This window comes from Pantherophis guttatus, chromosome 5 (assembly GCF_059756535.1).
Source record: "Pantherophis guttatus breed Tessera chromosome 5, ASM5975653v1, whole genome shotgun sequence".
NCBI lineage: Eukaryota > Metazoa > Chordata > Lepidosauria > Squamata > Colubridae > Pantherophis > Pantherophis guttatus.
This window is the reverse complement of record NC_142067.1, coordinates 115,849,871-115,873,441: the sequence shown is the minus strand read 5'-3', so window position 1 is coordinate 115,873,441 and position 23,571 is coordinate 115,849,871. Positions and strand designations below refer to the sequence as shown.

The window sequence follows — 23,571 nt, the reverse complement described above, 5'->3', positions numbered from 1 at the left end:
ACCACAATTGAGCCCAAAATTTATGTTGTTAATCAAGTGAAAAATTTGTTAAGGGAACTGGTCCCATTTTACGACTTTTCTTGCTACATTTGTTAAGTGAATCATTGCAGTTGTTAAATTAGTAACAAGGTTGTTAAATGAATCTGGGTTCTCTACTGACTTTGTCTGAAGGCCACAAAATTTCTCCTGAACCCTGCAACCATCATAAATATGAGTTAGTTGTCAAGCATCTGAATGTACATCAATGTGACCATTGAGATGCTGCAATGGTCATACATGTGAAAAATAGTCATCAGTCACTATTTTCAATTGCCATTGTCACTTTGAACGGTCACTAATGAGCTGTTGTAAGTTGAGGACTACCTGTATTTGGGATGGTTACAGTGTCCTTGGGTCACGTTATCTCCTTTTGTGACCTTCTGATGAGCAAAGTCAATGGGGAAGCCAGATTCACTTAAAATGGTGGTCGTAAAATGGAGCAAAACTCACTTAACTGCCTTGCTTAACAACAACAATTTTGTCCTTACTTGTGGTCGTAAATCAAGGATTATCTATAATTACCTATAAATACTACCTGTATTTATGACCGTAGCCATGTCCCAAGGTCCCGCAATCTCCTTTTGCGACCGTCTCACGAGCAAAGTCTACAGGGAAGCTAAATTCACTTTAACAACCGAGTTACTGACTCATCGGCTGCAGGGACTCACTTAACAACCGCGGCAAGAAAGATCGTAAAAGTCACTCAACCTATGTCTCGCTGAGCAACAGAAACGTTGGACTCCAGGGGGGTTGTAAATGGAGGACTCCCCATAGTGTCGTGGAATGCGACCAGGGCTGTAAAGGAAGAGGAGGAGAACAGAATAACAGAAGAGTTGGAAGGGACCTTGTAGGTCATCTAGTCCAACCCCACATAGTTGTGTGGGCTGTAAAGGAAGAGGAAGAGAATAGAATAACAGAAGAACTGGAAGGGACCTTATAGGTCATCTAGTCCAACCCCACGTAGTTGTGTGGGCTGTAAAGGAAGAGGAAGAGAATAGAGTAACAGAAGAATCGGAAGGGACCTTGTAGGTCATCTAGTCCAACCCCCATGCCCAAGCAGGAGCCCCTAACACCATTTCTGACTAATGGCAGTCCAGTCTTTTCTGAAAAGACCGTCGGCTTTCCTTTGGTCCGCCGAGAACCTGGAGGCGTCTCAACCCCATTGAACCGTCGTCGTCGTCCTCCTCCTCCTCCTCAGCCATTTCTCGCCTCAGGCGCGCTTCACTCCCGGTCTCCTCCTGAGGCGAGCCGCCGAGAAAGCGAGCGCCCGGCTGCCCGAGAAAGAGGAGGCGGCAGCGGCGGCGGCGGAGGAGGGAGGAAGGAGGCGGTCGTCAGGGGAGGAGCCAGCCGCACCGCCGGAGCGAAGCAGAGCCGGAGGAAGACGGAACCGGGAGGAGCGAAGAAAAAGAAGAAGAATTAGAGGAGGAGGAGGAGGAAGAAGAAGAAGCAGGCCCGGAGCTGAAAGGAGGAGAGCGCTGAGGCGGCTAGGCCAGACGCGCCTCCCCAACCCCCCCACCGCGGCACGGCCGCCATCATGGAGCAGCAGCAGCAGCAGCCGCCCGTCAGTCGGTACCAAGTGGTGAGCGACTCCCTCCGGGTGGGGGTGGCGGTGTTGTTAGACGGCGGGTGGAGCCGGCCTGGTGAGGCCGAGGCCTGCCGACCGAGCGTCCCCGGAGGACCCTTGGAAGGGGGGAAAAAAACAGCCGCGAGGAGCGCTTCTTCCTCCCTTTCTTCTCCTTCCCTCCTTCCTTTCTTCCCTCCTTCTTTTCTTCCTTCCCTCCTCACCCCTCCTCCTTCCTCCCTTGCTTCCCTCCCTCCCTCCTTCCTCCCTTGCTTCCCTCATTCCCTCCTTCCTTCCTTCCCACCTTTCTTCCTTCCCACCTTCTTCTCTTCCTTCCCTCCTCACCCCTCCTTCCTTCCTTTCTTCCCTCCCTCCTTCTTTTCTCCCTTCCCCTCCCATCCTCCCTCCTTTTCTCCTCCCTCCCTCCCTCCTTCCTTCTTTCCTCTCTTCCCCTCCCTTCTTTCCCTCCTTCTCTCCTCCCTCCCTTTCTTCTTTCCTCCCTTCCTCCCTCTCTCCTCCCTCCCTTCCTCCTCTCTTTCTCCCTCCTTCCTTCTTTCCTCCTTTCCCCTTCCTTCCTTCTTCCCTTCCTTCCCTCCTCCCTCCCTCCTTCTCTCCTCCCTCCTTCCCTCCTCCCTCCCTTCTCCCTCCCTCCTTCCTTCTTTCCTCCCTTCCCCTTCCTTCCTTCTTCCCTTCCTCCCCTCCTCCCTCCCTCCTTCTTTCCTCCCTTCTTCCTCCCTCCCTTCCTCCTTCCCTCTTTCTCCCTTCCCCTTCCTTCTTCCCTTCTTCCCTCCTCCTTCTCTCCCTCCCTCCCTCCCTCCCTTCCTTCCCAGCCTCCAAAGCTGTAGCCAGGCTATAAAATCCCCCTCACCCATCCATCCTGCCTCTCTGTTACACCCGTGTTTTGTTTTTCCCTGCCCCAATTACACCACACGGTCTTTTTCATGAGCGATTTCCGCTGAAGGAAGTGAGGTAGCCGAAAGTGAATCTCCTCCAGGACTTTTACAGCTAGTCCTCAACCCTGCGACCACAATGGAGCCCAACATTTTAATCTTGTTAAGGGAGAGACCTTTCTTAAGTGACTTTGGCCCTGTTTGATGACTTTGTTAAGGGAATCACTGCAGTCCTTAAAGTTAGTAAACCCGGTTGTTAAGTGAATCTGGCTTCGCCTATTGACTTTGCTTGCCAGAAGGTTGGATCAAAGAGGATCGCGTGAGCTCGGGACGCAGTAAACGGTTGCAAATATGAAGCAGTTGCCAAGTGTCGGAATTTTGATTGCGCGATCAAAATGGAGAGGCTACAAAGGTCGTCACTGCGAAAAATGGTCATAAGTTACATTTTTTGTTGTTGTAACTTTGAACAGTCACTAAATGAACTGTTGTAAGGCAGGGACAACCTGTACCTGATCTGAGGTTGCCTTTGGGGCTCTTTGACCTTGGTTGTTTTCTTGCAGACATTTAATTACCCAAATAGGTAACATCAACAGTGCTAGTTATAGTTTTTTACCTAGTTTGGGTAATGAAATTTACGCAAGAAAACAACCAAGCTCAGAGAGCACCAAGGACCCCTTTCGTGTCAATTCTGGACTACAAATATTCTTCTTTATTGACCTGACCAGTTTGCATTCTCATTGAACCTGGGTGAACCTTCTGTGGGTGGTCCTCGATTATGACCACAACAGAACCCCAAAATTTGTGTGGCTAAGCAAAACAGTGGTTAAATGAGTTTGATCCCATTTTACGACCTTTGGGTCATTCCATGTCAAGTGGTCTGATTTCAGAAAAGTGCCCCGCTCGACCATCACTGCAGTTGTTAAATTAATAATCCAGTCGTTAAGTGAATCTGGCTTCCTCGTAGACTTTGCTTGTCAGAAGGCGATCACATGACCGCGAGACACTGCAGTTGTCGTAAATATGAATCAGTTGCCAAGTGTTTGAATTTTGACCACGTGACCATGGGCCTACAGATTCTGATCAGATGGACAGATTGCACTTCGATATTTTATGCTGCTAAATGAGACATTGGTCAAATAACTCTTGCCCCATTCGACGAACCTTCTTGCTGCCGTTGTTAAGCGAACCATGGTAATTCTGAAGCTGATAACATGGTTGTTAAGTGAATCTGGTGTCCCCATTGACTTTGCTTGTCAGAAGGTCGCAAAAGGGGATTGCGTGACCGCGGGACAGTACAACTGTCATAAATATGAGTCAGTTGCCAAGCATCCAAATTTTCATCATGTGACCATGGGGAGGCTGCAAGAAGTGTGAAAACTGGTCATAAGTCACTTTTTTCCAGTGCTGCTGTAACTTCGAACGGTCACTAAATGAACTGTTGTAAGTCAAAGTATTAACTATCTGGGTTTTCAACCTGGGGAGTTATTGTGCAAGTCTACTTGGTGTCGCTAACGGATAGGTCATTCTCATACAAATTTAAAAAAAAAACCATGCCACGCAAGCAGACCTATTATCAGCTGGGCCGGGTTATCTTTGTATGATTACCACTTGATGAATTGTGTCAGTTTTATGTAGCATTTCTGTTGCTGATTAAGAAAACAAGATAGTGCCAGAACAACCTGTGCGTTGAAGGAAAAAGAGAGAATCCAGTAAGTCACTCTCTGAGATGGACCAATGTAAATATTTTTATTTTGATAGAATCACACCTAAATAGCTTTATGAGAAAAGTAGGAGAAGGCTTATTTTAATTTCAAAGTTTGGTTAATACTATTGATTTCAACAATATATTGGGTAGTGTTTCTGATACATTAACCATCTACAACTTGAGCCTTCTCTGTTTCAAGGAATATCCCCTACTGTTGTTCTAGAGTATCCTAAGTTCATATTATTTGGTAAAACAACACCTCAGTTGTATTTATGTCCTCTTAAAAGGATCCAGGTAGCCCAATACTAGTCAGGATTTCTATATTTTCGTATTTGAAGACATATTCTATAGTGGAGAAGAATGTCCATAAATATATAAGATTCTGGTTCAACTTCTTAAGGGACAAAAGTTTTTTTTTCTACACATTTTTAAAGAAAAATCTGTAAACTAGCATAAATGCTTAGTGTAAAAATTGTATGGGATGTGGGTTTGAGTTTCTCTCTTTCCTAAACAACTTAACCTAATGTTTTATTAGTCTTACTCTTTGAAATGATAAATTGTGAGGTCCTCTTTAATTCTTGGCAATATGTATTTGCTGCCTCACTTTGTGGCTATGTTAGTATGTTAAGTATGGTTTGCTGTCCAATCATAGGAGTTTTATTATGTTAAACCATAATTCACTTATTTTCCTAAACCAGAATCAAACTGAATTATTTTTAGGACATAATTTGAATCCAATGATCTTGATAGTCTGTCATGCTTAGCTGTAAATGTTCTTTAAAGCATAGAACAGATACCATGTAAGTGCCTGCTGATGCTTTCCTCATTTTCATTCTTTTAAACTTTCACATATGTAACAAATATACAATCTGGGAAAATGAAAGTATATGATATAGATACATTTCAGAATATATGAAATATAAATATATTTGTTTATACGTAATAGCACATGTGTATAATGTAACGTGCTTAAGGCAGATCCTCTGTTTATATAGATTTGTAAGTTGAACCACTCTCAAATATTTCTCTTTTATAAACAGAATCATTTCAGTGCTTGTTGAAATACATAATTTCCTGCCCAATGAACTGCTGCTTTGAATAGATAATACTTGTTTTTCCTGGGAAAACCTAGGTGGTAATTTCCTGATTCAGCCAGGACCTTGTAGTGCTTCCATAGGGACCTAAATCTACCTCCCTGAAAGGATTTATAATGCTGATTTCAATAGGAAATAGAGAAAGGGAAATTTGAATGTTTCTTCATGTCTGATTTTATGTGTCATATTTGCATTTCAGTTGCTTATCTTGGCTTTGTCGTTCACTGAAAATAAAAAGGTTGGTAATATGCTGATGGTTTAAAATCCTATGAATGATGCACAGTGCATAGAAAAGGTCATTGATAAAGAGAGAAAATGCTATGTTTTAAAAATCATGGCTCTCCATAGTTTGGAGGATGAAATTGTATCAGCTAATATCCCATTTTTCAAATTTAAAATTTTCAACAAAATCTTGTAGGATCAGCTTATGCATAGCACTGGTTGGACTTACTTAATAAAGCTGTTTAAGTCCTAACTTTGCCTTCGTTCATGTTTAAAGCCTGCAGCTTTACTTTGAGGTAAAAAAATAAAATTCCAAACAGTTTAACATTTAAATACTACTTCCTGTTTTTAAGTAACCAGATGAACATTTCAGATATATGACATTCTTAATGGAAAAACTTTCAGAAGTTATGATTGTGTAGTGAAAGTAATAAAGAATACAATAAAGAACCTATTCTATTCTATTCTATTCTATTCTATTCTATTCTATTCTATTCTATTCTATTCTATTCTATTCTATTCTATTCTATTGTCAGGTGTATGCACCATTAGAGAGGCAGAGGAAAACGATTTGACTCATTCCTCTCTCACAAATTTCAAATTGAGGGCAATACTGTACCAAAGGGCTCTGAGTGAATATGAATAAGACTTCCACTGCTTCCAACTTGTATTGGATAGAAGATATTTGTGAAGGATCAGTCAATATTGTGCTACCAACAAATTTAGTCTTACTGCTTTTGTAAAACCTTTGTAAAACCTTTACCCCAAATTTCTATTTCTTATTGCTGTGCACTGTTGTGATAGGAAAGCAACGTGATTAGCAGCTGGTTTCCTGTAACAGTTAAGTAATTTGTTTAATTTTGACTTAAGACTGTTTGTACCAGGCAGATTGGATTTGTAACTTATAGTTTATGTATCATTTAACAACATTATACCAACTGGAGCCAGGATGTTGATATCACATTGTTATTAGTGTCTACAAGGCAGCCTTTATTATGGTTAGTGATTAGAGCCCCGTTTACATAAACATTAAAAATGGCTAGAATCTAAAAAAATGATGTTCTTGTACAAGGTCTTACGATATTATGGTGTTCCATTTTTTTTATCATGGTGTTCCATCTCATCTTATGAGATTTTAGCTATTAGGGTGAGGAGGAAGCCAGGCCAGCGTGCAAATGCTTATCATTTTGACCTGCCCTTACTTAGTACAGTAATAACTTGTATCTATCCAAGGTCTTCCAGTAATTTTTCTGATCCCATCCAACTGGCTAACTAAATGACTTCTATTTATCTCAGTGTTGCAAAGTATTAAGCCTTCTCTAGCCTGTTATCTTCTTGCATTATATCACTGTTTACCACTTTCACTTCATTGTCCGCTCCAGCTTCACTAAGCTTGCAGGTTGACAGCTATTTTGGTATTTACCATTGTCCTGGCTTTTTTCTTTCCCTTTCCTTTTTACTAGCTCTTCTAAGTCTTTTTCAGTTAACAACTTTCTGCCTGGTCGTTTGGCATTTCTCTCTACTTACACGGCATTTTCCGTAAGCAACCCTTTCTCATCTTCAAATTGATAAATCACAAGTTCATTTTTCTCTTTTATTTTTCAGCAAAAAAGTTTATTAAGAGTTTCCATAAGCAACCCTTTCTAATCTTCAAATTGATAAATCACAATTTCATTTTTCTCTTTTTTTCCCATCAAAAAGTTCATTAAGAGTTTCCAGTCACTAATAAATGTAGTTATTGATCTTTCTGTTTTCAAACAAGTAAATTTTGCAGTCTCTCTGAGAATTCTGTTATCTTCAGCACCAATCCTCTGATGTGAATATAGGTGTTATCTATGATAACTGTTCTGATTCTATCTAACTGTGAATTGTGACATTGTTCTGACCTTATTTAATTTTTTTTTTCATTTTCCTCATCTGGTTATATTCCTGCATTTGAAAATACCTGTGAATGAGATCTTTTCTGGCCCTTTTTTGCTTGATTAGTGGAGTCATGTGTCTGCTTATCTCATGTCAGTGTTGCTTAAGGCTTTCATCCTTGCTCTTTCTCTCCCTGTGATGATAAGCTATTCTGAAAATCACTTGAATCTTTTCATCTTTGCCATTTTGATACCATGCTGGCTCTCCTGATTTCCTTAATTTTCTAAATTTAATCTGCATTTTTTGATTACGGCACTTCACTAACTTTCAAAGTATGTGCCTGGAAGTGCGCTGACTGATTAGAAAATAGAAAACCGGGATCGGTAGGGACCTCTGGAGCAGGGGTGAAATGCTCCCGGTTCGGACCGGATCGCCCGATCTGGTAGCAATGGAGGCGGGTGGTTCGGAGAACCGGTAGCAAAAATCCCTGTCCCCCCCATGCCCAGCTGAGCCTCACAATCATCAGAGGTTTTTTTTTACTGTTAAAAGCATTTTTTCTACAACCTCTTCAGTGGAAAAAATGCTTTTAAAAGTAAAAAAAAAAAAGCCACTGATGATCGCGCGGCTCAGTTTGGATTGTCAGAGGCATTTAAAAGAAAAAAAAAAAACCTTTTTTTCTTTTAAATGCCTCCGACGATCCAAGCTGAGTTTTTAAAAAAGTCTCTGCCGATCAGGCGACTCAGCTTGGATCATCAGAGGCATTTAAAAGAAAAAAACCCTTTTTTCCTTTTAAATGCCTCTGACGATCCAAGCTGAGTTTTTAAAAAAGCCTCTGCCGATCAGGCAACTCAGCTGGGATCGTCAAAGCCTTTTGAAAGCATTTTTTTACAGTCTCTTCGCCGAAGAGATTGTAGAAAAAATGGTTTTAAAAGTAAAAAAAAAAAAAAGGCCACGCCCACCCAGTCACATTATTCCCCCACCAAGCCACGCCCACAGAACCAATAGTAACAAATTTTAGATTTCACCACTGCTTTGAAGGTCTTCTAGTCCAACCTTCTATTCAAGCAGGAGACTCTATACCAGTGATGGCGAACTTTTTCGGCACCGAGTGCCCAAACCAGAACGTGTGTGTGCATGCGCCAGGGTGCCAGAAACCTGAAGATCAGCTGGCGACAGCACGCATGCCCATAGAGGGGGCTCTACGCATGCCATAAGTTCCCCATCATGGCCCTATACCATTTTGGACAAATGGGTTGTCCAATCTCTTTAAAAACCTCCAGTGATGGATCTACCCCAGCTTCCGGAGGCAAACCATTCCATTGATTAATTGTTCTCACTGTCTAAGGAAATTTCTCCTTAATTCCAAGTTGAGTCTCTATAATAATTTTCCACCCATTACATCTTATTCTGCCCTCACATGCTTTAGAGAACAGGCTGATCCCTTTCTGTCTGTGGCAGCCCCTCAAATATTGGAAGAGTGCTATCATGTCACCCCTGTTCCTTCTCTTCATTAGACTAGGCATACCCAGTTCCTGCAACCATTCATCACATATGCCTTAGCCTCCAGCCCCTTGCAATCCTTGCTGCTCTTCTGTCCTCTTTCTAGAGTCTCAATGTCTTTTTCTAGAGTCTCAATGTCCTCAACCTACGACCACAATTAAGCCCAATATTTATGTTGCTAAGTGGAACATTTGTTAAGTGAGCTTTTCCTCATTTGACAACGTTTCTTGCCACAGTTGTTAAGTGAATCACTCCAGTTGTGAAGTTAGTAACACCGTTGTTAAGTGAATGTGGCTTCCACAATGACTTTGCTTGTCAGAAGATTGGAAAAGGTGATGACATGACCCTGGGAAACTGCAACCGTCATAAATAGGAGTCAATTGCCACGCATCTGAATTTTGATCATGTGACCACGGGGATGCTGCAATGGTCATTCAGTGTGAAAATCGAAGTCACTTTTTTCAATGCTGTTGTAACTTTTGAATGATCACTAAATGAACTGTTGTACGTCGAGGACTACTGTTTCCCCGAAAATAAAACCCTGTCTTATATTTTTTTGCCACTAAAAAAGCCACCAGGTCTTATTTTTTGGGGGGGGGAGGGGGATGTCCACTGACTCACCTCACTTGTTGCCCCCAGCTTCCTTTTTACTGTCAGAGGCCTTCAGGAACTTATTCAGCCAGCAAGGCTTTGCTGAAGGACTCTGCAGCGGAAAACAGAGCTCTGGATCGATCCTCTGGGAGGTGAGAGGCTCTTTTTGCCTCCCCAAGCTCTTAGAAAGGTTCTGGAGCCTGGGGAAAGAGAAAAACAGGCCTTCCAGTCTCACCAGAAGTTGGCAAATGGGCCATTTCCGGCTTCCAGGGGGGTGGGGAAGGCCGTTTTCACCCTCCCTGAGCTCCTAGAAAGGCTCTGGAGCCTGGGGAGAGAGAAAAATGGGCCTACCAGGCCCACCGTGCCATTGCGTGCCAGGAGCGGGGGGGGGGAGGGTCATGCATGCATGCGTGGGGGTGGGGTGCATAGAATTATGGGTCTGGGCATGCGTGCGTGTGACCCCCCCCTCCCCCGTTTCTGGCACGCGATGTCAAAAAGGTTAGCCATCCCTGCAATAGAGTTTCATTTTTAATGTGGGCTAGTGTGCTCGCAGTAAAAAAAGTAACAATTTATCTTATCTTAATGGACACCCCTTATTTCCAAAAGATTTAATCCTGTCTATTGAATTTTAATCAAGTACAAATTTATGGATTTTTAGTATTATAACTCTGTTCCCTTGTGTTCTTTTATAGTTGGATAGTTCCATCTTAGCATTAGCGGTTTCTTCTTGTCCACCTAAATTTGTTCCTAGCATATCCAGTTCGGTACTCTTCATATCAATTTTGTTTAAATTAAGTTTTACTTCATTCATGCTTATTTATGTATTAATTGGATATATTGTAATTGGGTGAACTGTTTTTAAATGTACTATCAGTGACCAGACTTCCTTAGGTCTGCTTTACTTAATGTTTGTTTAATTTTAAATATTAACATCAGGGTGGATTTGATTTAAATCAAGTTGATTTAAACCACGATTTAAATCGTGATTTAAATTACTAGTAAAAAGGCTTGACTTAAATCAACTCGATTTAAATCATAATTTTTAAAGAGCAACTGTCATCTCTGTCCTGCAGTGGCGCCTCCTCTGACCTGCTGTTGACTCACCGACAGTCCCAAAATTGCAGAATATATAGCCTCCTGCTACATAACTAAGCTCCATTTCATGCTGAATAAACTAAATTATTAATGTATCTTAAATAGAAAACTATCTTTAGATAGATTTACACTCCAAAAGCATTTTGTTAAAATAAATTTGATGAAAAAGAATCTGATTTAAATTAAAAAAAAATACGATTTAATTTTTTTTAAAAAATCCATTTTTTAAAAAAACAAAATCAATTTTTATCCACCCCGATTAACATTGCTATGGGAAGGAAGACAATTGTCAGCTCAAAGATGACACAGTGCAATCCAGTCAAGTCCAGTTCTTCATTTGCTTACATCTCATGTACAAAATCTTACTATAGGAAAGCTATAATCTTACAACCTGATAGATATATACTCTGAGAGATTATAGGGTATGGTTACCCAGAAGCTCTTCCCCTCCCTTCCTCCCTTATCCAGTTCAAGATTGCACAGACCCTTAATTTGAACTTTTCTCTGGAATGTGCTGCCTCCTCCTTGCAAAATCACAGTGTCCCTGCTGAGATCCCTCCCCTCCTTCTCCAGGTGCATATTCCATAACACAAATGCCCTGCTCTGCATTTCCATCCTATCAGCTACATTTTTAAAGCTTTGATCGGTTTCTATGGCTACAGCAAAAGAATTGTCAAATGGTGTAGAAAGCAATCTTTGTTTGACTTGTCCTTTTATTATAACATTTTAGATACAGCGAAGAATATTGTTCCACAAAGTAAGGAGAGTTTGAGACAGCTAGATACACTGTACAATATAGTTGGACAAAGTAAGGGGAGTTTGAGATAATTGGTTAATTATTCAAGCAGTGTGTCTTGTTTTTATTTACTTAACAACTACTTCTGAGTCAGATTTTGCGCAGAATTCAATTGCCAAGTGACATTAAATGTAAAAATGCAAAGTGTTAAACTAAAGGTGTTTAAAAAACAAAAAGTTTAGCAAAATCAGCAATGGAAGAAGATAGAAGCAATTAAATAAAAATAACTTAAAAACCCATATGAGACACAAAGAATTACAAAGTTATACCTTCAGGAACTCTGGCCATTGGTGAGGATGTTAGGAGTTGTAAATGACTCTAGAGAAATTGTAGTAATTTATCTTTGCTATACAGGATAGAATCAGCATATTAAAATGTATATCGAAGTAAATTAGTAGCCACTACAGAGAGAAGTTTGGTGTAACATGAGTTTTTAAAAAATACCAAAAAGCAGGGTGGATTTGATTTAAATCGAGTTGATTTAAATCACAATTTAAATCATGATTTAAATCACTAGTAAAAAGGCTTGATTTAAATCAACTTGATTTAAATCATAATTTTTAAAGAGCAACTGTCATCTCTGCTACTCCTTTGACCCACTGTTGACTCACCGATAGTCCCAGTGTGGCAGAATATACAGCCTCATGCTACATAACTAAGCTCCATTTCATGCTGAATAAACTAAATTATTTATGTATCTTAAATAGAAAACTATCTTACGATAGATTTTTACCCCAAAAGTTTTTTATTAAAATAAATCCGATTTAAATAAAAAAAATATGATTTTTTTGATTTTTTTAAAAAAAATCATTGATTTTTATACAAAAGTCATCTGGATAGTCCATTCTCCCATCACTATCAAATGCAGGTTCCAAGTAATATTCAAAAATAAACTAATGCAAAGCAAATTAAAATATTCCAAATTTGAAAAACAGACATGGTAAACTTTGTCAACAATATAATCTAAACAGTGTTTATATTATAAAGCTTCTTCAGTTTTAGAATAATCCAAGCAGCTTTCTACTGTAGGTCTTTCACTGAAAAGCTAATACTAATGTAACTGAAGGGAATGATAACAGAAGTTCTTCAGAAGATTTCCCTTTTCATTTATGGAAGACTAATTTGGTTTTTTAAAAATTCAATGTTACTTAGTAGATGACTCATTGTAAAATATAAATCATTAAGTATTTGAGTTTATGGAAGGTTATGATGCTGTAGCACAAGCTGCAGGCTCTGACCCAGAATACACTTGTCCTCATTTCAACTATAATTCATAACTTCAGAAGAGAAAAAAAGGACTTTGGCATGCACACACAGAAAAATAATTGGGTCCTTTTGAAGCAAAAGATTCTCTTTTAAATTGCAGCCTGATTGGAAGAGCATTCGTTTACCTGTACTAATTTAGTTTGCATTTCACTCTATGAAGTTAAAGAATAACAGAGTAAGGGACCATGGCAGTCTTCTAATCCAACTCCTGCTTAGAAAACCCCCTACTCAGGAAACTTGCTATCCCACTGCTCAGGAAACTTTATACCATTTCAGACAAATGGTTGTCCAATCTCTTCTTAAAAACTTCCAGTGTTGGAGCATTCACAACTTCTGGAGGCAAAATAATCTTGTGAATATAAACATAATGAGGCAGAGCCAGATTAACTGAAATTAAATTAATTTTCACTAATATCAAATAGATAATTAGTTGCGACTTTATTGAAAAAAATGTGTTCAGTTTAAAGGACAAAGTGGTCCATGGTAGACACACACAACTTCTGAAGGCAAGGTTAATTGTCCTCACTGTCAGGACATTTCTCCTTAGTGCTAGGTTTCTTCTCTCCTCGATTAATTTCCACCCATTTCTTCTTGACTTGCTCTCAGGTGCTTTGGAGAATAGCTTGGCTCGGTCTTCTTTGTGGCAATCCCTGAGATATCTGGTTTTCCCCTTTGACTTTGCTTGTCAGAAAGTCACAGAAGGAGATCACATGACCTTGGGACACAGCATTGGTCATAAATATGAACCAGTTGCCAAGCATCCGAATTTTGATCACGTGATCATGGGAATGCTGCAAAGATTGTAGCTGTGAAAAACTGTCATAAGTCACTTTTTTCAGTGCTGTCGTAACTTTGACTGGTCACTAAACGAACTGTTGTAATTCGAGGACTACCTATATTAACACTTCACGTGATCTTGATTCTATCCCTCTGTTAAAGAAGAGTTTATATTTCATATTTTTTTTTTTTTTTGTTAAAGCGCGATTTACTCTTTCATGAGATAGCCGTTTATCTCCCAAAACAGAGTTGAATCCTCTTGGCACATCCTATCCTGCTTGGAAGCTGAATTATAGAAATATCCCCCTTTCCCCCCAGATTTAATTTTCAGAAAGGAATCTCAAGGTACAAGAATCCTGATCTCTCAAACACTTTGGAATTTGGGGAGATTTCAGAGTAAGGAAGATAGGTGGTGGCAACAGGGATTTCCAAATTGCTGTTCCCAACACTGAAGGCAGGGCCGGGATAGGAAACCCAGATGATTTTGAGGAAAGGAGGTTTGAGACCCCCCCGCCTCACCTACTGTTCAATATATGGACTTAACCATTCCACTACAAGCAGATTCTGTTTTATTCAGCAGGGGTGAAAGGTGTGGTACTCTCAAAGATGAACACAAATGCAGCAGGGTTTGGGTTTTTCTGTCTGGGCTTGGAAGTCCAGTTCATAATATTCTTGTCTCTTAGTTGTTGCAAAATCAGGCGTCACGAAAAATCATCTTGGGCCTTCCTTATGAACAAGCTTGATGGAATGATTCTGGTCAAAATAGTTTTTTGATTTCTGATGTTGGAAGGGGGAAATCAAGTTCAGGGCTAATACAGTAACTCTTAGACTTCTGTTCTGCAATGTTTCCTGAGGACAATTCGGAATAACTTTTCAAGGATCCCAAATGATGGTTTGAGAATCTCTGACTCGGGAACGTGAAATCCTTCTCTGTTTCTTAAATCTTTTTAATTGCAGTCCTTTGGAAAGATTGCTGACCCTGGCAACTTGCATCAGTTTATTACTTTGAATTTTATAATCTCTACCCCGTCTCTTACTGATCAACTTTTGCTGCAAATTTATTTATCTATTTATTGGATTTATATTGCCGCCTATTCGCCCATGGTGACTCAAGGCGGCTTACAGAAAATATAAAACCACACCAGACTAGGTGGTTCAGTGGCTAAGACACTGAGCTTGTTGATCAGAAAGGTCGGCAGTTCGGCAGTTCGAATCCCTAGTACAGGTCTCCTGCATGAGCAGGGGGTTGGACTAGATGACCTCCAAGGTCCCTTCCAACTCTGTTACTGTTAACTGTTAACATTTAAAACAATAAAAACTAACAAAAAGAATCAAATATATTAATATAGTATAATATAACAAAATCACCCACCCCCCCATCTCCCACCACCCCCGCCCCGGCGACTAATAAGTTAGTCTTATTCAATTGCGTTTAATGGCAAAGAACTCTTATTTAAATATTATTGTTTCCTTTGTTGCGTTTATTCTTCTTAAAAAGTACATATTCATTGCAAGTTGCCATAGTTGGTAACCTGTAACCTTAACAGAAGGTCTGAGTTTGAGGTGTTTTGCATTTGCTTGTGACGTAGAGATTAACGAAGTAGAAGGGGTTACCCATCACCCAGTAGAATGTTGGAAATAATATTTTTCAAGAGGTTTGAGAATCCATCTGTCTGTCTGCCCTTGCCATGTGAAAATAATGGAATGGACACAATTTTGTGGGGAGAGACAATTTTACAAAAGGAAAAAAAGTAGAGTTTATAAGTGGTCTGGATCATTTTGACAGCCGGTAGGGGAAACAAGGTAGAAGTAATTGAGCCGCAGTTCATCATGGTGCTGACTACTCTTTCTTAAATTCTCCTCCTTTCTCTCTCCTAGTCAAATTACCCAGAATATCGGGCTATTCTGGTGCGCAAATGCACACACAAACAAGACATAATGCATTATTTTATTGCACAGAGGGAAATGTGGACCTGTTCCATGGTACTACTGGTAAAAGTGATTGGTAAAAATTCCGCAACCTGTATTTTGCCATCTATTTCTATCTTGTTTGTTTTCATTCTATGTGTTTTGAGGTTTCCCCAGATCTATTACCAGAATCTGATCTCATGTGTTGTGAGGACTTCATAGGAAAAGAGGAGGCAAATACGTGAACTCAAAAACAGCTCCTTAGTTCTGTAACATGATCATTTGAATGGTAAAAACCATAAGTCTCCTGTGACGTGTGTTACATTGCCCTGCCCGTTTTGTATACTCAACCTGCTCATTTTGCTTTCCAAATATATTTGACGTGGTCCCCAGATGCCAAAAAAAGCTTGCCCACCCTGTAGCCTAGCTGTTTAATCCTTGCCCTATTATCTCTTGCTGCCATGTGAAATCTGTTTTGTACTTAATTAAATTTGCTTTACGTATATCTAATTAGATTTTTCATAAGCAAACATATCTTAGCAAGCTTTAGAGTCAAGTTTCTATTCTCTCTTAATCACCTCAGAAACCCTTGTAGGTTTCTTCTTGCCTGTCATGAGACTTTTTTTTGGGAAGTGTTAAAATACGTGTTTCTATTTAATCGTGCAACTGTGGGCACTAACCTAATTTTTGTGAGTGGAGAGAATTGGTGACTGTCTAATTATTATCAGGGCTTATGAGTTTTATATATTTGTGTCTAGTTTCAGTCTAATATAGTTACCATGTTTCACCGAAAATACGACCTACCTGGCTTGATTTTGCACCCAGTATAAGTCCTACCTCCCAAAATAAGCCCTAATTAAGACCCCCCCACACACACACACCAGGGTGCACGGGTAAAAATTTAGCTAGGGTGGGGATGGGGGGGGTGGAGCTGCCCTACTACTTACAGTTGCAGCCAGGCCTAGCACACCCCGACACCTGCCTTGCCGGCCCATTTCTTCTGCAGCCGGCAAGTCTTTCCTGAAGGCCTCTGCAGCCGATAACAGAGCTCCAGATCGATCCAGAGCTCCGTTATCAGCTGCAGAGGCCTTCAGGAAAGACTTGCCAGCCGCAGAAGAAGTTGCTGAAGGCCTCTGACAGTGAAAAGGAGGCGACACATGCAAGTGAGGTGAGTCAGTGGAAGACACCCCCCTGAAAGTAAGACCTGGTGCCTCTTTTTGGTGGAAAAAAAATATAAGACAGGGTCTTATTTTCGGGGAAACCCGGGTAGATAAACAATATGGTAAATAAAAATTAAAGTTTCACTAGAGTTATCTGTTTACTTTTCTAGATCCACTGTCCCTTCAGGCAATCCCTCATGCCCTGGTCACCTCATGGCTTGATTATCGCAGTGCATGCTACAAGGGGTTGCCCTTGAATGCCACCTGGAAGCTTCAGCTGGATCAAAATGCAGCGGCATGAGAAGTCATGGGCATTCTTCAAAATGCCCATGTAAAACCTCTGTTTCATGAGCTGCACTGATTGCCAGCTTGCTTTTGAGGGAATCATTTTTGTTCAGCATTTATTTTATAGTACCTAAAAGCTTTACATTCAATCTTTTTATCTGGAATGGTATAGGGTCTCCCGCTTGAGCAGGAGAGGTTGGACTAGAAGACCTCCAAGGTCCCTTCCAACTCTGTTATTCTGTTGAAAGGTCAGTAGTAAGGTCCTCAGATGTCTACACTAAAAGAACATTTTTTGAGAGTAGATGTAGCTATGCGTAGCAAAGCATTTGATGAAAAATCATAAAGAAAATTGGCTTAAAATTCATATTCATTGGATATCCATCACCGACATATAACCAGTCTACTAAAACTTCTCTCTAGGATCTTCACCCTCATTCCCCTTCAGACTGAGTTTCAGGATGCCTGGATGTGACTGTAGAAATAGTACACTGCAGATTATCCTAATTTATATAGGCAAATGTGCAGAATCAGTGATCTGTGATTTGAACATTTTATATAAAATATAAAGTACAAAGCATATAAAATATAAAGTTCAAAGCAAAATTAGGCATATTTTTGGAAACAGCGGAACCTTTTAAGCCAGGGGTGTCAAACTTGATTTCATTGCGGGCCGCATCAGCATTGTGGTTGTCCTCGGGGGGCTGGTGTGGGTGGCCAGGGTGGTCATGGCCAACATTGCTCATGTGGGCTGGGCAATGTTGGGGAGGAAATCCAGGGGTTTCTGGTGAGTGGGGCAGTGGGCAGGAAGCTTGTCCCACAGGATGAGGTGAGTAAGGTGACACGGGACAGGGTGAGGGTGCTTGGCGCATGCCCAGGGAGCAGGGCCAAGGCAACGCTGTGGATCTAAGCTTGGCTGTGGTCTGGCCGGATGGCCGCCACCAGGTTGCAGATTAGCGCCCGGTCGGCCTGGGCTGGGCTGAGTCACTGTGGGCCAATCCTTCTCTGTTTCCAGGACGGCCTCGTGGACCGAATCTAATCACCTTGTGGGCCGGATCTGGCCCGCATGCCTTGAGTTTGACATCCCTATTCTAAGCAATGCAGCATAAAGTACCTCTTTTGAATCCTTTCCATAGTTCTACCATCAGTCACCCAACTTTGAAAAGATAAAAATTAAGCTTTCTAAAACAAGCTTGCAGATGGTTCAAATGGATAATAAATGGTAGTGTTGTGATGTTTTAATTATCCAAAATCTGCCAAATCTGATCTCTTCCATAAATTCTTATCTGGCTGTCAGCTTTTTTTCCCCACAGAATTAAAGCAGAAGCAAGAGCGACGTCCGGTCTTAAATTAATATTTACCATTAGGAAAGTCTCACTTGATAAAGTAGAACTAGCAGCAATATTAAGTTAAAGTTTCGTGGCTGTTACCAAAACCTGGAAGGTAGAGAAAATGTGTCTCTATCCAAAGGAAAATAACTTTTAGTCCTTTGCATAGAGTAGATGGGGCCAGCATTATGCAAGAAATGCAAATATGTAAAATAAACAAAGAAATGTTATAAATAAATAGTTCTCAGCAGTTGCTGATATATATTTTTTAATTGTGGCCTTTTCTCTGCAATGAATTGCTTGCAAGAAGTTCCTGGATTCTTGTGTGCTTGCATAATTTCAGCTCATTGTGCTAGGAAGAAGCATGATAATTGCCTTCAGAAATTGTGGGTGCTCCATCACGGGGGGAGGGGGGTTAAGAAGAGACTGGACAGCTACTTGTCTGAAATGGTATAGGGAGATAGATTAGAAGACCTGCGATGTCCCTTTCAGCTCTATTCTATTCTACTGGTTATGTAAAATTTAGCAAGAATGGAAACATGAGGAATCTCCCCTCCCCCCCCCCCCAAAAATGTCAGATAAACAAAATTATTTATAATTTTTTAGGCAGAATTTAAATATATTCCCGTAACTTATTCATCAAACAAGATTATTCCATGACACACAGCTTGACTTGACAATAACCTATATTTTCAAGTTAATTAAAGCACACCAGTGTTACCTAAATAGAAGCATTGCTTGATTTCAGGAACATCTTTCCTAAGGGCCCAGCAGTAGCCAGCCAATATCCTAGGACTCTACCTGCAATGCAATGTCCTGGTGAAATTGCTCACTGTCTGAGTGCACACAAGCTTTCAGGGTGAAAATCCCAGTGAGGGTACAAGAGTAACATGTAGGTCGGTAAAGATTTAGGAGATCACTCGTTATTTTGCAATACTTTTCTTCTTTGTGATTTTCTGGAAAGAATTTTTGCAGACGTTTTTGAATGATTTCCATCCAGCCTCATTTAATGCTTTTCAGCTTCATTTAATGCTTCATCGAGCTAACATCTTTACAAAGCACCACTTCATCATCTTGGAAGAAAAAATCGTTAAACTCATGATCATTGTGCTTGTTAGGCAGGAACAATAACCATCTGATGAATAGTCTTTTGGCTCCCTCCAAACAACAGGAATGGCAAACACCAAAGAGTGCGTGCAAACCCTTTAACCACCCTGTTGGAAGTCCAGCACAATGTCCTACAGCAAATATGAGGTCCTCATTTTCTTGCCTTGTTCATCCACTTCACAACCCAGGAAAATGTCATAGCGTTTTTTGACAATTGGGATGAAATTTTGTTTCTGAGATTTTAAATGTCAACTCACCATGCAAGTAGCAGAACATGTCAGGATTATTTCCAGAATTTTATGGCCATGGTATGCATGATACTTTTATAATCAGTTGTGAGCTCTGACACCAGACTGACCAACAACTGCTGTCCAGAAGAGACTGGGCTCATGTGTAGACATGTTCAAACATGACTCAACGTGTAGAGGGGCTATTCTGTTCTTGCTGTCATGCCTTTTATCTTTGTCTTGATATTATCTATGCCAGAGAGCAATAATAAACTAGATTTAGCTCAGCGATTGTTACAATTACGGTACTAATGTTAAATATACAACTATAATATCACTAATTGAACAGAATAACAAAGGTGGAGTCATAGGAAAAACTAATTCTGATAGAAATAGATCTGTTTTCATGCTTAAATTTCACATGAAAAAAACCTACTTAGAACACCTATTGTAATCCCTGATACAAAATTATTGCTGACCAGTGAAATGAGACTAGACATTAAATCCTATGAAGAGAGATTAAGGTATCCAGTTATATTTAGCCTTGAGGGTAGAAAACCAAATAGAGATAAAGTTGGATTTTATGTCTAGCTGAAAAGTGGAACACAGAAAAGAAAATTCTATTTTACTGTTCTAGGGATAAAGGACATTTAAGCTACAAGACTGCAGAGTTCTCCAGATGGCAAGTGTAATTGCTGTTTTTAAAAATACCGAGTTTCTCATTATTCTAGATACTATCATAGTGTTGATTGCAATACCATTCTTTTCATGAACACACATTTGTGTGTGAGCGATGAGGGAGCATTCAAACAAAAATCTTGTTTACGTGTTGAAATTCTATATTGCCTACTTTGTGTTGTGTCTTTATATACTGATTGCATCTTGGGGCTCTAGATCAGACGATGAAGTTCTTTTTTTAAAAAAACCTCTGACAACTTAGACTGTTACCTATTCTTGGTTACTTATGGTTGTTAGGGCACAGGTGAGATGTTAGGGTACAGATAATGAAGTAGGTGTTTTGTTTTGTTTTTAATTTTCTCATCTCTTTTTACTTTGAATCTTTCTGACTGATATCTTAGGCAACTCTGAAGTAAAAGAATGGTTGAAGGATCCAGTCTGGGTCACTCACTGGAAACAGAGGTTTAGTCTTTTGAGCTTTCGGACCAGTGGTGGGTTGCTACTGGTTCGCCCCGGTTCAGGCGAACTGGTAGCAGTGGCGGCGGGAGGCTCTGCCCACTCGCCCAGACATCATCAAATACGCTCTGCGCATGTGCAGAAACTTCTGCGCATGTGCAGAAGTGGCACGAGCGAACCAGTAGCAAAGGTAAGTGAAACCCACCCCTGTTTCGGACTCGTGTTGGAACCCATCTTCAGAGAACTTTTCTCTACCGAACGTATGCTTTGGGTTGTTCTATGCATCGTATTTAAGTGGTGCCTGGTTGTGTGTGGTTTCTTATGGGGTTGATTGGGGCATTGATGATTAGCTATTAAGTCATTGGCTGTTGTTTCCTTGTGCTACCAAGTTAAAATTGATGGTTAAAATCATCAGGTTGGTGTGACATTATTGTTATTATTATTATTATTTTGCACTGCTTTGATAGCACCAGGAGTTGTTTTTCAGGCAATTTTACCCTGCTGTTCTTTTTCATAGCACTGCTGCCATAATTACCGGAAGGGAGTATTTGAGCAATAGTATTTTCAAGGGGAATCATGTTTTACCAGTGTGCTGTAATCAGATTCAAAACTCAGTTGCAAGAAGAGAGTTAGATGCTAAATAGAGAAATCATTTTTGAAATACTTTCTTCATTTCATTGTGGAATATCCCAGTATACAATTGCTGAAACCTCTATTAATATCAGGGAGAAAACATACAACATATATAGTATATAGATCAGGGGTGAAATCTACTTACCTTCCTTACCGGTTCGGAAGCACACGCACCTGGTTAAAACCAGGAAGTAATGACACCCGGGTGGCGATTGCTACCGGATCGCCGAACCACAGGGTAAAATCGCTACCGGATCAGGTGATCTGGTCTGATCAGGGAGCATTTCACCCCTGATATAGATGTATAAAGAAGAGCTGGGGAAAAAAACCTGTCACTCATAATGCTTTTGATGTCCATCATAGTCGAGATGAAAGCACCACAGAAGTCAAGAGGAAGAAACACCCCATAACCCTTGTTCTACCATAAGTGTCTGAATGCTTCAAGTATTACTCTCTTGTTTACGTATAGCACAAACATTTAAGTAGACATTATCTTCTAGTCAAATGTCATATTGGAATGCATAATATTTAATTCTGTTTATTTTTCTTTAAAGCTTCACAATGAAGATGACCCTGCCGAATCTACAATTGAACAACCGTCCACCTCTACGGAAACTGCACCAGCTTGTCAAACAGAGGCACCTTTACCTGAGGTGGATACTTCCCCTCCACCTTATTGTAGCATCGCTACAGAAGCAGCTGCATCAACAGGTACTGCCTTTTTCATGATTATATAACCACCCCAGGTATTTTTAGCAATGCTGAAATAGTGCCACCAGCACTCCTGTGCCTGCTTCTGCTGACCTGCTTAAAGATGCTTTGCTCAGTTCTTTCATGCAGAAGTCAAATGATTTTGTTTCACATATCACTGCAAACAGGCTAAATTGGATGTCCATGCAATTAATTTGTCTGAACGTGCTTCCTCTCTATGCATGATGAGATTAGCGTGTTTTGTTTAATTGATGTTGATTAAACGTGGATTATACTCCCAATAGGATAACCATACAATTTTTTTAAAAAAGCATCTTGGATTTAATTGGTTTAAATCAATAGAGCCGCGGTGGTGCAGTGGTTAGAATGTAGTACTGCAGGCTACTTCTGTTGACTGCCGGCTGCCTGCAAATTGGTAGTTCGAATCTCACTGACTCAAGGTTGACTCCGCCTTCCATCTTTCCGGGGTCGGTAAAATGAGGACCCAGATTGTTGGGGGCAATAGGCTGACTCTGTAAACCGCTTAGAGAGGGCTGTAAAGCACTGTGAAGCAGTATATAAATCTAAGTGCTATTGCTATTTAATTTTATATAAGAATAATTGCATAGAAAGGAAGTATGTTTTCTTGCTTTTCAGTGGTGTGTATGTGTATATACCATTTTTAAAAAGGACATGTAGGGTAGGAAAATCTAATGCAACAATATGAAACATTCCTGTGAATGTAGTTAAACTCTCCAGGTGAAACCCATTTTGACCTGCATCCAGAAAACCCAACAGCACGGGAGCAAACTCAGTTGTTCCATAATATGGGCAGCATGATAATGCCTCCTCTCTCTGTCCCCCTCCCCCATTTAAAGTTTTATAGCACTGGAGAATTACACACAATGTTTTCCAGATAGTCATATTGGATTGGTTGATTCTAGCTGAAGGAGATAATTCTGAAGGTATCTCCACACTCTGCTACATAGGACTTCAAACTGCACACAGAAATCTATTGTCTCCCACTGCAAGGCATGCCGCATAGATCAGGGATATCAAACTGGCAGCCCGCGGGCTGGATGCGTCATGCACAGGCCACACTTACCATGCACAGCTCCACAAAGGCAAAAAACATTGTGATTCGTCATGTGACATCAACGTGATGCGGTGAGTTTCACACCCGTGGCATAGATGTATTGTGCCTATAGCATTTAGTGCCAGGTAACACGTGGGCCACTCTAAATCAACATTTGTTTCAAACTGGCCTATAAAGGGAATGTGAAGCACCTTACAGTACTACAGCTGGTTATGAGGAAAGTATGAGTTACTGTCACAAAATCTTCCTGGCCTTCCCAGGTAGGACTGTAATATTCCTTTAGGCATAGCCTCTAATTGTACATCGAGAGCTAGTTGTTAATCCAGGACAACCCCAGGTCGTAGGCCTGCTTCCTCTAAAGTAATTGAAATTTGAATTTGAAATTTATTTATTTATTCGGTCAATGACCAGCAACATCAAACAACAAAAGGAGCGATTAACAAAACAGGAAACACAACCAGGATTGAGAAAGAGAAGCAGGTGCAGTCATATGCCAGCAGCTACAAAACAAATCAAGCATGGTACACACTCCAAACACCCCCCACCACAACAACACCCTGTCCACCCACCCAAGCTTCCTCTAGAGACAAGGACTGGCTGTTAGCCCTGG

The 23,571-nt window shown here is 40.5% G+C and overlaps 1 protein-coding gene across 4 annotated transcripts in view; it reads left to right on the top strand.

Moving 5' to 3' along the window:
* NDFIP2 (Nedd4 family interacting protein 2) overlaps positions 1-23,571 on the top strand; it is a 64,246-nt gene that overhangs the window by 19,172 nt on the left and 21,503 nt on the right. For 2 of the 4 annotated variants that reach the window (XM_034417144.3, XM_034417120.3), the window contains exon 2: positions 21,730-21,886. In XM_034417144.3, coding sequence (XP_034273035.2) covers positions 21,730-21,886 — 157 coding nt within the window. Of the gene's footprint in view, positions 1-708; positions 1,619-21,729; positions 21,887-23,571 lie in introns of those variants that run through there. The other 2 variants (XM_087895499.1, XM_034417127.3) reach the window with 2 other exon arrangements.